Below are 16,564 nucleotides of genomic sequence, written 5' to 3' on the forward strand. Positions count from 1 at the left end.
TGCATGTCTTCTGTTTTGAATTGTTTCGCTGCAACTCTTTTGATATGTGCGCGCGCGTGTGTGTACATTTGGATTGTTTTGATGACACCGTCTTCGTCTCCCTCTTCCTTGCCCTTTATTCCAAATGGGATGCAGCTTGTCTGGACATGACAAGAACCTCTACCTTGTTGCCATCATTATGGTAAAAATATGTCCTTATTTTACAGTGTTGATTAAGAAGCAAGCAGCATTTTGGGCTTTTAAGAAGATGCTCTACAGTGAGATGAATTCATAAACCTCCATTCTTTTTCATTTCCTGTCAGAAGTCAAATGAAACAGGCATGTTATTTCTTTAGCAGTTCTGTGAATTATGCACATGTGTGCACATGTACAGTATATATACACACATACATGTCTACTTGGATGTGTATTAAATGCATGCACACACCTTAGCCCCAAGAACCAAAGCAAAGCCACTCACTGTGCACTTATTTGGATTGCTCTGATGGGAGAATGCACAGAATGCAGAGGGATGAGCCACTGGCTAGTTGCTACAGACTGCTCTCAGCCAGCAGACAGAATTAAAATGCCGTCCTTGCTTCCATCTGTGTTAGCCAGAGATGATCCCTAAATCACTATGACTTCAAGGTCTTTATAACTGCTTTTCTTGGCCTTTATCTTCAAATTTTCTAATAGAATTGTCATCTAAAATCCGAGTATTTATGGCGTTTCATTAAGATTTTTCACTGAACATGAAGGCATTTGAGAAGACGTGATTTATCAGAGATTACATGCACAACCAGAAAACACAAGCAGCTGAACTGGAAAGCAGGCACTTTATCTCTTTCACCATAGATCTGCTCACACACTTAACATGGCATGCTGCTTGCAGACAGAGGATGGGCCTGGGAGGTCCCACACAGACAGGTGGTTGACATCAGCTGGAGGGGAGGGAGGGCAGAGAGACACAGAAGCACAGAGAGAGAGAGTGATGACAGAGTGATGTAGAGACCACACAGAACAGAAAATGGTGGGGTCAAGTCTTTAGTAAGCATGACGGCAAACTGACAAACACCGGGAGTAACATTAGACTTTTCTTTTTTTTTCTTCAAGCTTGGTTTGTTGTCTACAGAATGCACAGCAGTCTTGCATGTGAAACTCATATTACCAGCAAGTAGAGGTAAATTTATGCTTTATATTGTTGACCAAAACCTTTTAGAAGGCTGTCGTCTTAAACATAATAAGATATCTGGTTAAAAAAAAAAAAGTGATACTAACGAAAACATACATGGTTTATTAGAGTAATTACATTCACGTTATTTATTTAATTTGCTTTGAGAGTAGTTCTTTGCAATTCAAAAAACACATTTTGAAATTCTAATAATATAACCCAGTGCATTAATCATCAACAAATAATTTACTGTCTTAGCAATGGTATTTTAAGCTTAAATATATTTAAAAACACTTTCTAAATTGAGTGAAATAAAGGTTGAGAGACTGAACATCACTAAGTGGTAATAATTAATTTCAATAGATACTTCTTTAGTAAGAGTCCAACTACATAGCGCCAAAAATTTTAAGATTCTTTGGTTTTACCATTTAGTTGAAATTGCAAACAGGTTTATACAATACCAGAAGGACCATTCAAACAATTCACAGTTTGCATATCCTTATTTCTGATGAAACATATACACATTTTTTGTCTACAGGGCCACACCCATGCTTGTGGCACCAGGACAACAGCGCAGCAGGGAAAAGGGCACAATGGAAAATTTTTGGTGGCTGAGCAAGCACATCAGTATCTTTACACCCACGTCTGAAAACATGCAAATTTTACCCGACAACTTGCTTCTGATTAATTCTCTGTTTTGTTTACTATACCGCACAGTCACAGGTGCCATAGAAATGTATGTACTTGCATGTCAACGGCGGAGAGGTCATTGAAGCGCAGATTTGTAGGAAAATGAGTCAAGGTCGACTCAGGCTGGTGAGCCGTGTGACTCACCCTTAGTCAGCGATCTATATATGAAACACAGCTAAGATTTATCTCATGTAATTACTATTGTTGAGTTTCTCCATTGGAATTAATAATGTACAAACCTCTTCCACACTGTAATGATTCTGATATTAATCTAGATTTAAATCAAAGTATTTATCTATTAATGTCACAAAAGAGGTTGGTGGTTTCGGAGGGGGCACCCGAACGTGGCCAAAGGGAGGCAGAAGTGGAGAAAAAAAAAAAACCTGTTTAATAAAAAAGACATCTTACAAAACCAAAGTCCAAGGTTCAAACTTTCAAACACAAAATGAAGACATGAAATAAATCCCAAAACATACCAGAAACATTGAGGGAAGAATTACTCACTGGGGTAGTTTCAAGCAGAATACATCAGCTGAGGATGGATGAACCAACAAAGAACAATGAAAAACAGTCATCTGATGTACTGAGTGATGAATGGAGAATGACACTGAATGCAGGTGAGTTAATCAGGGGATTAGGAACAGCTGTGAAAAACAGCAAACAGGCAGCGTGAGGGGAAGATGAATAATTAACCCAGAGGAAGCTGAACTAAACACATTAGATAATAACTGGGTAAGTTTTGCAAATGACAGAATTAAGAATATGTATAAATCCTTTGCAATTATATATACAGATGGTTCAAAAGATTTAGATTAAAATAAAACTGGATTTGCTTAAACTACTAATGAACCAGGTGTATTTATGAAACAAAGAACATCTGACCATTTAGCTATGTATACAGTGGAAATGTTAGCGATATTGATGGCCTTCAAAAATAAATTCAAAGATCAAAATAAAATTGAAAAAGTTCTTATATGTTCAGATTTATTATCATCACTAATGTCTATTTTAAATGCCTCATCTGACAGTCATGGAGTTGGTGTATGAAATTTATGAAGTTATATTTAGAATGACACAAGCTCAAATAAAGATTAGGTTTACGTGGATACCTGCTCATAAAGATATAGAAGGGAATGATAACGCAGATCATTTAGCTAAGGTGTCTTTAAAACAAAGTAGAATTATGGAAATAAAATCTGAAATAATGTAAATCTGAAATAAAATCAGTTATTAAGAGCATAATTAAATCCAAATGGCAACAATTGTGGCAGGAAGGAACTAAAGGTCGTCATTTATTTACTATACAAAAGAAAGTAGGGAATATGGAAATAATTGGAGAAAATCGAAAAGAGCAAGTAGTAATGACAAGATTGCGGCTCGGACATAATGGATTACATAAAAACTTTACATTTGATAGGTAAACAGTTGTGAGTGTAGTATGGATATGGAAACAATAGAACATGTAATAATTCATTGTGAAAAATATATAGTAAGTAGAGAGAAGCTAAATCAAGAAATTAGGAAATATGATATAGAGATATTAAAACTTAATAAGATATTAATTAAACATAAAATAAATAAAGCAGTTATTAGATTTTTGAAGGAAACAGGATTATATATAAGAATTTAGATTACATTCTAAATTATTGTAGAATTTAGAATTTATCCTGGAGTGTGGACTATGCGGGCCCACACTCCAGCATAGTAGATGGCAATAATACATCTTAACGTTAGATGTCACCCGCCAGTAAAAATCCAAAAGAAGAAGAAGAACTAGACACAGAAAAAACGCAAACGATGAGGTACAAGCACAGAGAAAAGAATAGGTTAAACCAGGTAACTAAATACGGAGGAATTAACTAATATGTCATAGCCTTAATGGAAATAAACAACTGAATATGGAAAAATATATTTTCTTACAGTAATAAACTCGGAAATAATTAGAGAGAAACACAAAAGAAACAAAAAACAGGCACAAGCACCTGTCAATAGTTTCTTGAGAAGAAACATTGTGCTGAAACTCTACCTGGCCTCTATCCATGAGTGATTTTAACTCCCCATTAGGACCATTAGCTCAGCTCTTGGATTCATGTTAACCTAAAATGTTGTCCCTTGTTTTTTGTTTCCTCATACTTCACTTCTACTTTACTTACAGTATATTCCCAATACAATATTACATTCCCCTTCTCTAGCCTCCTTTATAACTTGTTGTCTCTTCCCAACCCTTGATGTATCCGACTTCTTTCTCCCTGTTTTTCCATCTTTGTCTTTGTCCTTGACCGTGGCCAAACAAGCATTCTTGCATCTGGCCCTCCTCTCTAGTCAAAGCTGTGGGATTTTAGATTCTCTCCAGGAAGGGGGAGTTACTGCCATAGCTATGCTAAAAGATTAACCACTTGTCATGAGAAGATTGCTGAATGTCAAGGTCATAAAAGCTAGGGTTCTAGAAAACATGTTAATCATTTTGTTCATTCTGCCTTCAAGGCCTTAAAGACTGGACTCCCACGTCCACTTGTCCACTTCAGGAAGAGGGTGGGTTTACTGGTTTACTGGCTGGACCCAATTATAGCGAGGTGAGACCGGAGAGAGAGCAAAGCCTTTCCAGAATACAACTGGGATGCTCTGCCTCCAGAGGTTGGTATCAGCAAGTTGCATCTACTTAGTTTCATTTATTTGAGTACAACTAGTGTAGTTTTAGTAGGCCATATTTTGGATCTTTAATAAAGTAAATTACACATTCCTCCCTGTAAGAATTTGTTTCATCTTAATCTTTAAAATGCCACAATTTGCACCTGACTTTATTTTATTCCTGTCATGATATCCCTTTAATGTTAAATCAGATGCTGTGATCTTACTTGAGTAGCCTTGTAAGCAAATACTTTTTTACTCTTGCTTGAGTATTTTCTTTGATGGTCATTTTTTACTATTACTTGAGGAAGAATGTATTGAAGTAGTGCTGCTCTGACTTGAGTACAATTTTGGAGTGAGTGCTCTGCTCCTGGAATATGGACAACCTTATTGCTCAAATTTACAGGTCCTAGCCCAAGTGCTACAACTATCACTTGGGGTTTTTTCTACCCAAAATATTTTACAGAATATATAGCTTTAAGTTAGTTAGTCTCAAACTAAGACAATCAAATCTTTAGGTTATAATAAATTTTTGACTTGAATGAAAAAGAAGCACTCCAGCAAAAAAAGAAGAAAGAATCCCTCACTGTTGTATTATATTCAAATGCAATTACTGCTGAAATGAAAGTCAGAAGAAAATGTTTATTTTGGAGTTACTCATAGATGCCACAAGGTGATAGTGCTGTGTTTGTTTTGAATTCCCTTCAGGAATATCCCAATGACTCAATCTTACTGTTAGTGATTCATACTTCAATGTAGCGTAAGTGCCTTGAGGTACTGTTTTGGCGTGTCTACTCAATGTCAATGTTGCTGTTTAAAAACCCACAACTCCGAAATAGAGTTTTTAAGAAATTATGTCTAGGATTGTGTACATTAAACCAGTGGTCCCCAACCCCCGGACCAATTGGTGCCGGGCCGCGCAAGAAATAATTAAATACTTCCGTCTAGATTCCGATGTAGATTTACTACAGAAAGCTAATGGATCAGAAAGAATCATTTGCATCATCATCTGCTGTTGTTTCAAACTCAAAAAAATCGTTATTTTTTGTGACTCGTATGAGAAAAGGTAATTTCTTTATCACCTGTGTATGTGCATTAACAGAGGAGTAAAGGCGCTTGTGGACACAAGCGTGTTTTCAACTACACAACTGTCTTGAAGTTGTTGGGAACATACTTTATAGGATGTGAAGTCTTATCTCATATATAAGATGGTCTTCCAATAGGTCACTGTATAGCTTCTATGGCACAGTATGGTCATTTGTATCCAATTTCAGTTAATTTTTTAATGGGAAGGAGACATAATCTAACCTTGACCAAAAAGATCCCTGGATTTTTATCAAAAACAATGATTGTGTAATTTTCCTCAGAGACAAGACAACATTAACTCATGCCAGTGCTCTCCACCTGCACATATAAACTTGCATGGTTCTGAAATCTGTTCTCTGTTAGACACAGAATCTGCTACTCAGGAAGTAACCTCTGGCTTATAACTGTGAGCCAGGTCTAATTCCAGGAGCAAAAAGTGGGGATACAGATAAATGAAAGACCATCAGAAAAAACAGAGTTGAATGATGACTTTTTTTACAATCCCTCGTTTTCATTTTCCACACCACGTCTGTTCTGATTCTCTCAGGATGTCCCTCAAATATAGTTTTGTCCAATTTTTCCACGGCTAGTAATCAAAACATCTGTGGGAACTGATAGTCTGTGTTTATTACAAACTTTCTTTCTGCTTTTTTTTGTTTAAAATTGGTTGATGAATGATTTAATTTGCTCCAGAAGTTTACTTGCATAATAAGGCTGAGAATTCAGATAAAATCTTGAACCTGCATACCTACCTGATTCTTTTTTTTTTTTTTACATTTAATTGAAATCTACATTCAAGGGTTTAAGATGCTGTGCCTATGGGCTATAAAGTTTAGGAATGTTGTAGAGCCCCACTCAATAAATCCATCAAGTTAATACAATGTGATGTGAAGAACTGCCGTCGCCTTTTTTCCCCTTTGGAGCATTTCGACTCTGCAAGCCTTTGTAAATGTTTTTGTACTGTGTTACATCATTTGACATTTTATTGGGGAATGAAGTGCTTTAGCAGGAAATGTATCTCTGTCACATTGGCACTGGTTGACTCATTCTGAACTTTCAGGTCAAAAAATGTAATGTTTCCAGTATTTCTGATTCACAACAGCTCACTTGGGTCTCAAACCATATGCCTTTAAACATAAAGAACATGTGGATACACATTTAAAAATAAGGTGTATCAAAAGTTCATTGAAATAGTTGTTCTTAACTCAGTCCAGAAGCCAATGAATATAAGGCCTTGAGCAAATATGTCTCACCTCAGTACAAATTTTCTACAACAATGCAAATTTTTGTTCTTCCATTTGGGTCTCTACTACACCCAGACATTTTCCTGTGGGTATTCTACATCCTTGCTCTAATTGGTGTAGGACGCATCTCCTGAGCTCTTTGTAGGAATTACTTCTCAGCGCAGCTCTCCTACGTGTTGTACAAAACTTAATGGAGAAACATTGTGATGACGTCCTGAAGGCAGAGTGTCAGATAGAGCAGGAGCTTCAGAGGCCCAACTTCAAGGCGTTTAATTGCGAAGTCAAATTTTATTTCAATTTGTGAAATATATACAGTGTTTTTTTTTCTTAACCCCTTAATTGGCAGTATCCCATCCATGGGACAAATCTAGTTTGTTTGAATACTCTGCCCTTTTCGCCACCAGTTAAGGGGTTAATTATGCTATAAAATGGCACTATGTGCATCCTAAATAGGACCAAAATTAGTTGTATTTTTGTCCGATTCACTTATTGCACTTGAAGAGTGGCACCTTATGGTTATTTAGAGCTTTATGCAAGTTTAGTTATTCTTCAAAAAATTCTTATGCTGTTCAAAGTGTCACTGAAATGCGTTTCAGTGATGTTTCAAAGAATAGGGAGATTTACTGTTGTGCTTAGCAGCATGCCAATAGAATCTCATACATTTAAATGTGATATTTCGACAAAACATTTCTACAGTATTATCTGATTAAATATAAGCCATCAGAAGCGTTTACTAACATTGTGGATAGTTTGCAAAACTTTCTGAATTTCAATAAATTCATTAAAAGCACTTATAAATCAGAGATTACAAATTAGCTTACTTTTTTATTGGCATTAAATAAATCAGAGTTGACTTAAAATAATCACCATTCGATGACAGCTATCAGGTATAAAAGTGTAAACATCAGTGGCATAACTTGAGTTTAAAATGTGCAGCTTGATTTAAAGTGAACATATATTATCAGATTGCTGGGTTCTTTGTGTAAATTAAAGATAAACATATAGAAAACATATTTTATGGAATGTTAATATTTTTTAAAGCTGTTTGGCTGAAACGGTACATTTTGCTTAAATAAAAGATATTTTTGTATGTATGTGAATTACATCTTTTGGAGTTATTTGAGGTGGCTGACCCCATCCTGACATCACTTAAGAACCCACATATTTATTTTGACATTGTGCGTTTCCATGACTACTTCTCACAAAGCACCTAAAGATGCTTATGCAAACAATATGACATCATTTTACATGACAAAAACTAAATTCAAGGCAGCACCTTAGTGCTTGAAAGATTTTGACTGCCTGCTTATCCAACTGAGACTTTGTTTCTCATGAAACACTGAATAAATAATGATTGCAATAATAACTTTTTATTTGAACTAGGGACTTTCATTTCTAATCAAACAAACCGCAAATGTCAATCTCACTTATGGGAAGCAAGATGACCTGGCAGCCATCCCACTCGAAGATTATTTCCAGTGGTTGACAGCGAGAGGAAATGCACTACACTGAACTGTTGAGCGACTCAGAAAAACTGTTTACCTTTCTCAGTTTTTTTCTCTGCTACCCCCTCACCATCTCCTTTGCTCTTCCTCCCCCCTCCTCTGCTGCTGTCACGCTCTCCTTCTCACCCGCTCATAATCTGATGCCGTTGTCATCATGCTGACAGATGTGCGTGTTTGTTTGACCAAACCGCTGAAGCGACGTTCCTGCTCATCTTTTAACAGGGACTTGTTACTAATGACTAATGCACACCACAGATAGGACAAATCTGTCACTTACTGTAAACTAACCTCGTACTGATGGAAAGCAATGCTCGCCTTTCATGGTGTGGGCCACCTGCGTTTTCTTTACTGTTCACCTCAGCCAAATTTAATTACATGGCATGTCACTGGTACATTATATTAGTCGATCATTTTTTTTGTTGACTGGCTGACAAAACAAAACCATGCTACAAGAATCTGTTGTGTATATGGCTTGGCTCCAATGACGCTGACTTAGAGAAATGTCTCTGTCAGAAGTGTTTCCGTCTCCTACAGGACTTGCTTTCATTATCATAGCTTTGCAGCTGAGTAATCTGTGATTTTTCTCCACTTATATACATTTTGTTTATTAAAATAACTTCTCTCTGCCTGAGCAATCGCTTCTTCATTCTTGCGGTGCCTTGCCATGCTCACGCTTTCACCGCATACAATGAGAAATTCCACAACAGAAAATGTTTCTGATTAATTGGAAAAAAGGGAACCTCCTCTCTTTCCAGTAAACTACGCATGGCTGCTTCTGCCACATACCAATTCTCCTTGGAGGGTCCTGCTTATTGTATAATTCATAACAACTTATTAAACAATTGCTTTGTTTACATCACTGTGTGAAAACGTGAATCACACCCTGTCTGCTCTTCCTGTTGCTGAGAGTTTTGGAATTTCTTTGTCATTATTTGGACACAAAATCATCTCCTTCTAGCGTTCCAATTCTTTCAAGACATATCTCATTATGTAGTATATTAATGAGTGATGCCTATCCACCCAATAAAAATAGGTTTATTTGTGGCTATGGGAATGAGATGTTGCACTCTGCAAAATGTTTTCCACCACATTGCCATAGTTTGTAAATCTGTCACTTTTGGAAAACTGATGTGAACCCTGACAAAAGCAAACACAATCTCAGATGAGCCATCATATGTGTCAGTCTGAGCATTAGCAGCAGTGATCATTAGCAATCATCATCTGTTGCACCATCTAAACATTTTAAATCTTTTTGGAGGAGTCTTCGACTACTCTTTATGTTAGATAGTTGCATCAGCTAACAAAAGCTTGGAGACTTTTGTTTATACATGTTGCTCTTAAGGTCTGACCACAAAATTTGAATCAGATGCAAATCTTAACTCTTCTTGGCCAATGCGACAGATGGTTTTATTTCGTTTGCTCTCCTCTGGTTGTTTATGCTGCTAAGTGACCCGTTTTCAACAGCCAGACTAATTACTTAAGTACGCAGAGCGTAGTGGATCAAGTGAAGAAATAGTTGACATCCGTTCACCGTTCGTGGAAAACAAATGTTTCCATAATTGGACAAAACACTTAAGAACTCATCTGAATATTTTCCTGCACTAAAAAAATTATTTCATGCATTGCAGTAATGTGCATGTTTCTTATGTACAGTATTACTGTGAGAGATTTTGAGGCAAATGCTAAGGTAATCCTATAACTCAGAAGTGTTCTCTAAAACTCTCTGACCCCCATGCTCATGGGAACAAGTGTTTACTCTGCCTCCACCAGTATTAAACAAAAGCCACATATTTTCAACATTAAGATCCTACAGGCTCACCTCGGGCCCGGCTGCCCGTCAACCTGGATCAGTCAGTTTGCCCCATGTTTGGACCACCTCCGGATGTGTATATGTGAAGCTGAGTGTGTTTGATTGTGTTTATTGAACTCAAAAGATATCCCTGTTCTATCAGTTTGTCAAAACAATAGCTATCTGCATGGCCAAAGATTACTTGGTTGTTTTGGAGATGCAATGCAAACTGACCTTCCACCAGAGTTTCCTTAATGCATTCATGCTACCTAAGGCAGTAAAAGAGTAGGAAAGAATTTGGACATAGAATCCTCACATTTTATAGTTGTTCTTAAGTAAAATACAACAGAACATCACCAACGGAGAGAAACAAGAAGTAAAAGACTGAAACCACTGTTAAAAGTTTTCACCACTAATTATTACTACATTGGACTAAGAAGCACATTTCCCTTCATCATGTAAGTAGAGCGAGAAATGAACTAAAAGTCAAGCATAGTTAATATTTGTCCTATTGTCCTGTTGTTTAACACAGTTCGCTATTCATAGGAATCTATATTAATGGTACAATTTTCCAAGTTGCAGTCAAAAGCATCAGTGTATTTTATTGAGGTTTTATGTAAAAGACCAATCCATAATACCACACAATTATGAAGAGGAAGGAAAATCATACAAGGTTTTCAAATTAGTTCGTTTTTACAAATCAATCTACAAAGCCGGTTCTTTGGGCTCCCAAATGGCTCCTCAGATTTTATTGCATAAATTAGAGAAGTATATTTGAAATAAATTGCCAATGAAAAAAAACTAAATTACATCAAATGTTCAATGTTCAATATTAAATTTTTATTTTGCATTGCCTACAATCTGTCTTTTAGCTGTCTATCACATTAAAATCTGTTCTAATTTTGTGTGGATTTATTTTAAGTATTATTACCCAGCTTGTAAGATCTGTCTAAAGGTTGAATTATAGTTGGGCTTTTGAAAGGGCACCCATCATGTTTTAAACTTTTGCAGTTGTGCGTCCTAATCATTTTTCAATGCCTTTAAGGAGTAAGCACTGTCCTGAATGCTTCCAACTCGGTCCACATGCTAAGAGATACAGTGATACCACGCTGGCAGGATGTGGGGAGTAGCGTGTGTGGAGAGGGTTGGGGCAAAGGGCATACTTGCTGGGTAGGTCTTGGAACCCATCGGCAACTGCTTGCAGTTCTACATGCATTTGTGGTTGTAACGTGACAATATCTGGTCCAAGTTGTATTGATACTTGTGGAAGTTGTGTCTAACTGCCTTGCACATAGCCAAATGTGGAAATTGTAGTTTGAAGAAAAAAATATAATTATAGCCTCTAACAATATTAGCTTGTGGGAAAATACCTGAGCATGGATTTAAAATACCAAATTTATTCTCTGTAGTCCAGTTAAGATTTCCAAAGGGAACTGAGCCAATTATATTTTGATAAGCCTCAGCTGCCTGTCTTTGTAAGCTGGTGGATACAAAGCAGGCAGTACCCACACATAATGGATCTTGCTATGTTGTAAAAGAACATTTTTCAGAGGACCTCTGTGCCTCAGAAGGTAAAATTAAAAACAGAAGCCACTGTGTTTTTGTTAAGAAATATACCATCGACCACTAACTGCTTTCTGAGCTTTGCTATATCCAACCAGAAGGCTGCAAACTTCACAAGGCAAAAACATTAAACTTGAAGAGGTAAATATTTGCAGCACCCATAAACTTTGTGGTATTTCAAAACTGAGACTATAACAGTGAGACGGATGCAGCAAAGTATTGTTGATAAGTAGTAACTGGTCAGCTTCAACTCACCTTAGTGACCTCTTGAATATTTGCATCATTGAAAGACATATATTCATACACATTAAGGCATCTAAATATGCAAATTATTCTTACAAACACACTCCTACACATTCCTGTATGTACATGAATGGGATGTCTTTTGAAGTTGGTGTGGCAACATTTCAATGCATGTATTCAGATCCTTTGAGTGGTGCATGTTTGACAGCTTTATATTAAATAAAGTCCATAGCTTTTAAAGATGTGTGAGATGCCCCATATAACAATGAGTCACAAGTCTTAACTTCGAAAGTTTTAAATGGTGAGTGTATGCACTTAGACTGCACTGGATAAAATGTGAAAGCTTTACCTTTAATTTGATTTTTTATACAATCTACTGGCATGTATCAGCCTGAAAGAAGACAGCTTGATATTTTGAGACACAATAACTTTGTTACTTATGCGATGGTAACTTTGGCTTCCAAAGGAAAAATAAATAAATACTATATCAACCTAAAACACTATTGATAGGTACTAGTTTTAGTAAAATTATATTTCTTGTAGCCTTTATTTTGTGTATGTGTGTGTGTATCACAGAGCTACGGTTCAGAGGGTCCAGGTGGCAGGCATGAGGGCCCCAGTCTTCATTGGAGTTTGGCTCTAGAGTCCACAGGCGCTTCTTCAATTGGACACATTTCACAGGTACATCTAGACCTTGCAAACCAACAACAAAAAAAAGACAGATAAGAAAGGCAAGACCGGAACTGTTGTGGCCAGTCTTTTTCTGAGTTATGTATTTATATAAATATTCTAGATAAGTGCCTTGCAAAAGAATTCACACCCCTGGATCTTTTTTTAGATTTTTCATGTTAATACCACAAACTTTGTTTTATTTCTCACGATAGATGAACATGAAAAGCTAGACCACTGTGAAGAGGAGGGAAAATCATGATTTTCCTATTTGTTTTTACAAGAAAAAGTCTGAAAATTGTGGAACCTTTAGAAGGATTCATCAGCTACTTCCTCTAAATGGCTCCTGACAAACTCCAAACAGGACTGTTATTTCAGAGTTATTTCACATGAAGGTCTTGTATGTGGAGCGCACAACTAATAGTTCTCCTGTCAACAGATTCTTCCATAAGCTGTTGCTCTCTGGACGTCCTCCAGAATGACATTGGGCCTCTGGGCTCTTTGCCTGACCTGTCAGTTTAAGTGGATGCTAATGTCTTTGTAGGTGTGGATCTGTCAAACTCTTCTCAGTTTAAATAATTTTATCTCTGACATGTCTAGTGTGTGCTAAAGTTATTTAACAATCCTATGGGTGTCGGGGTACTTGCTTGTTTGGGATTTGGCTTTTGTATTTTTCAAATATTTTCTGGTGTTTTATTGATGTTTTAGAAGTTGGGCCAACGTTTCCATGATTCGAGTACACAAACTGAAGCAAAGCATTATATCACAACATTAGCCATTAGCATTAAGACCGAATGAGCGGTAAAAGTGTTGGAATGGTGATTTCATAGTGTGAATGGATCACACCCTGAATCATGCTGGAAATTATGTATTGTGCTGGAGGGGGAGTTGTTTCACTTTGTGTTATCCAAAACCGATCTTGTGAGTGGGTCATTTTAATGCACTGATTCTAGATTTAAAACACTCAAATGAATGGCCCTTCCCATGATTATTGCTTGATATTTAGTTTATTCTTGTGTTCTCCTCTTGGAGCATTTGGATATAGTTATGTTAGACCTGTCTTAATTTTTCCCCTTTGTGTAGTTTGTTTGAGTTTTAGTCACTAACATCTACCGAGAACGTCTGGGATGACTCCTACCACCGTCACCCCAGACAGTCTCAGTAATTGTGTCCATCAGCAAGACAGTGGTCAAAGGGTGCTATTTACAGTTTAGTTCAACTCCCTTTGTGTCCGTCTTCCTCTCTCAGTTTCCATTTTTCTCCCTGCCACATCTGTACCACATTTTCTCTGATTAGCTTCTTTGTCATTTCCTCAGCATTAAGGCTACTGGATTTTGTTTGTTTCTTCCTGGATTCTTTCGTTAGACTGTCTGTCACACTCACGCCAGTTCCATGTTCTGTTCCCTTAGTGACTACTGTATAAGTCTCTATTATTATTATTAAAGAAACACTCCAAACTCGGGTTCTGCCTGCATTTTAGTACAACTAGAAACCAAATATAACGATGCCTTCACAGAACACCTGTTTTAATACTGACGATAACGTACACACAGGTCATTTATATTTACTAAATGAGTAACTTGTGAAGGACATTCTATGAACTTGATTTTTTTTTTTAGGGTTATCAAAGTCTATCAAAAAATTAGCAATGAAATACATTATAGCTTGTGGGCAGAACATTGAGATAAACTACATTAGACTCAATTATACATACATTCTTCTAAGCTACTCATTGGGCAATTTCTCAAACATAAAGCTGTTGTAATAGTGCTAACTAAGATGATTTTCTGTCTTTGACCCAGGACGTGTGCCCATGAGGTCATCACTACTGGTTCTGCTCCTCCTGATCGGCGTCCAGGCTGTACTGAACATGGGAGGTGGTTTGGCCCGGAACCCTGGAGCAGCCAATCACAGCGCAGGGCAACAGGAGACAGCAGCAGCCAGGGGACAGCTTTCTCAGGACCAAACTTCATATCAGCAACACAGGACCACCCATCATAGAACCAAGAGGACACAGAGTGCAGCCTCAAACATGCAGAACAGAACCCCTGTCATTGGACCCTCTCCAGCAGGTTCCTCTCCAGACCCCTCCAGCCCAGTGGTGGACCCGAAGCTCTTCTCTAAGAGACATTATCGCCCCTCACCTCGTGTTGTCTTTAGCGAGGTAATCCCTTCGCATGACGTTCTGGATGGTGAGGGTTATGACTTTGAAAGGGTGAGGGGGCTGAGGGTAAGGCGCAAAGCAGTATCACACACCATGCATCGAGGAGAGTACTCTGTGTGTGACAGTATAAATACCTGGGTGAACAAGACACGAGCCACAGACATGTCTGGAAATGAAGTGACAGTACTCTCCCACGTTACAGTCAACAACAAGGTAAAGAAACAGCTTTTTTATGAGACCACCTGTAGATCCCCGACACACAGGAGTTCTGGAATCGTAATCGGGGGACGATCTGGAGGACGAGGTGGAAAGCAAGGCTCCAAGACAGGCAACTCAGGTTGTCGAGGCATTGACAGCCGCTACTGGAACTCCCACTGCACCAACACAGACATATATGTAAGCGCTCTGACCGTCTTCAAGGAACAGACAGCCTGGCGTTTCATCCGCATCAACGCTGCATGTGTGTGTGTTCTCAGCCGGAATTCTTGGTCAAGAAGACCGGGACACTGACTGAGGTGTGGACCGCTCTTGACCACTGGACTATGAAAGCAAACACACATTTTTACAAAACAGCCACTGCAGCATCTATGCCAATGCTCCTATCATACACCCACTGATAACAGCAGTCAATAAACATACACATGCACACGCACACACACACACATACACATGTCTTCATTCAGTCCCTTGTTCCCTGACCCTACCTCAGTCAAAGAAGTCCTAGTAGTTTTAAGTTATGAGGACCGCATGTTATATTTATGGTTTATACAGACAAATATAAAAGTATATACAGTATGTGTATATATACAAAATTATTTCAACTTTTTAAATGTTATTAATGTTGTTATTGTTGTTGTGTTGTCCATGCTGTTATTTATTAAACACCTCAGTGCTTGCCTGCCTGGTTGTGCCGTTTTTATCCCACTCAGACAGCGTTAAAGTGCTGTGGAAATGTTTTTGTTCCTCCCCTTTCTTGCTTTTTTGTCACACTGAAAAAAAATTACACCAGAAAAAAAGCATATGGTGGTAAATAAAAATTAGTTTTTAACAATTATTCCTTTTGTTGTTGGATATAAATAGCTAAACAATTGATTGAATCGCGCTTGACGACAATGGTTTCCATCAAAAGTTTGAGGTAAATGACAATGAAACTTTTACATCACCACATAGGGATTTTGGTCGACTCCTTCTTGCATAATTGTTTCAAAATAGTTACGTCAGCTTAAATTCAACTGGTGGTTTGACATTCTCCTTAAAGACTTTCTAGTAGAGAGGAGAATTTCATTTACAGAAAGTTATTCAGGTTCTGAGAAGCAAGGCAACAACAGACCATTAGACTATCATCAGTGATTAACTGTCAGATGTTTTTATTATTAAATATTGTACTTTTAAATTAGATGTAATGGGGTACACATGTTCTAAAAATTACTATTTTTTTCTAATCAGAGACCAGAATAATTTCCCTAGAGTTTTTGGAATTGTGATGTGTTTTGGCAGATTTAAGAAGGGTCTTTGTGATCTTTAGGGACAGCAGTGGTTCTCCCCATGGACTTGCATGGATGCCATTTTTGCCCAGTCTCATTCTGATGAATGAGACTGATGATGCAGACCTCTCTTTCCTGAAGTGAGGAAAGAGAGGTTTGCAGTTTCAAATGCTGTGCTGAGTTTTAGTGACATCCTGGATCAGTTAATACACTCTTGGAGTTATTTACCTTATTTGTTTCGCAATTTGTGGGTAATTTCTCTCCCTGTGATTCAATGGAGTCCCAAAGCCTTTGTGTCTCTCGTAAAATCGAGGTATCATGGTTTTTGAGACAATGTAGCTTAGTTTTT

At 37.6% G+C, this 16,564-nt stretch overlaps 1 protein-coding gene and 1 pseudogene across 3 annotated transcripts in view; one reads left to right on the top strand and one right to left on the bottom strand.

Annotated features, from left to right (window-relative positions):
- Nucleotides 1-11,280, bottom strand: part of LOC102238413 — a 25,445-nt pseudogene extending 14,165 nt beyond the window's left edge.
- The window catches only part of LOC102232475 (neurotrophin-7), a 21,194-nt gene extending 5,584 nt beyond the window's left edge, over nucleotides 1-15,610 (top strand). Inside the window, exons 2-4 of one of the 3 annotated variants that reach the window (XM_023332999.1) lie at nucleotides 4,325-4,474; nucleotides 12,475-12,579; nucleotides 14,370-15,610. In XM_023332999.1, coding sequence (XP_023188767.1) covers nucleotides 14,381-15,241 — 861 coding nt within the window. In that variant the 5' untranslated portion in view covers nucleotides 4,325-4,474; nucleotides 12,475-12,579; nucleotides 14,370-14,380 and the 3' untranslated portion in view covers nucleotides 15,242-15,610. The remainder of the gene's footprint in view (nucleotides 1-4,324; nucleotides 4,475-12,474; nucleotides 12,580-14,369) is intronic. The other 2 variants (XM_005808647.3, XM_023333002.1) reach the window with 2 other exon arrangements.
- Nucleotides 15,611-16,564: the final 954 nt, after the last annotated feature.

Source organism: Xiphophorus maculatus, chromosome 1 (assembly GCF_002775205.1).
Source record: "Xiphophorus maculatus strain JP 163 A chromosome 1, X_maculatus-5.0-male, whole genome shotgun sequence".
Lineage (NCBI taxonomy): Eukaryota > Metazoa > Chordata > Actinopteri > Cyprinodontiformes > Poeciliidae > Xiphophorus > Xiphophorus maculatus.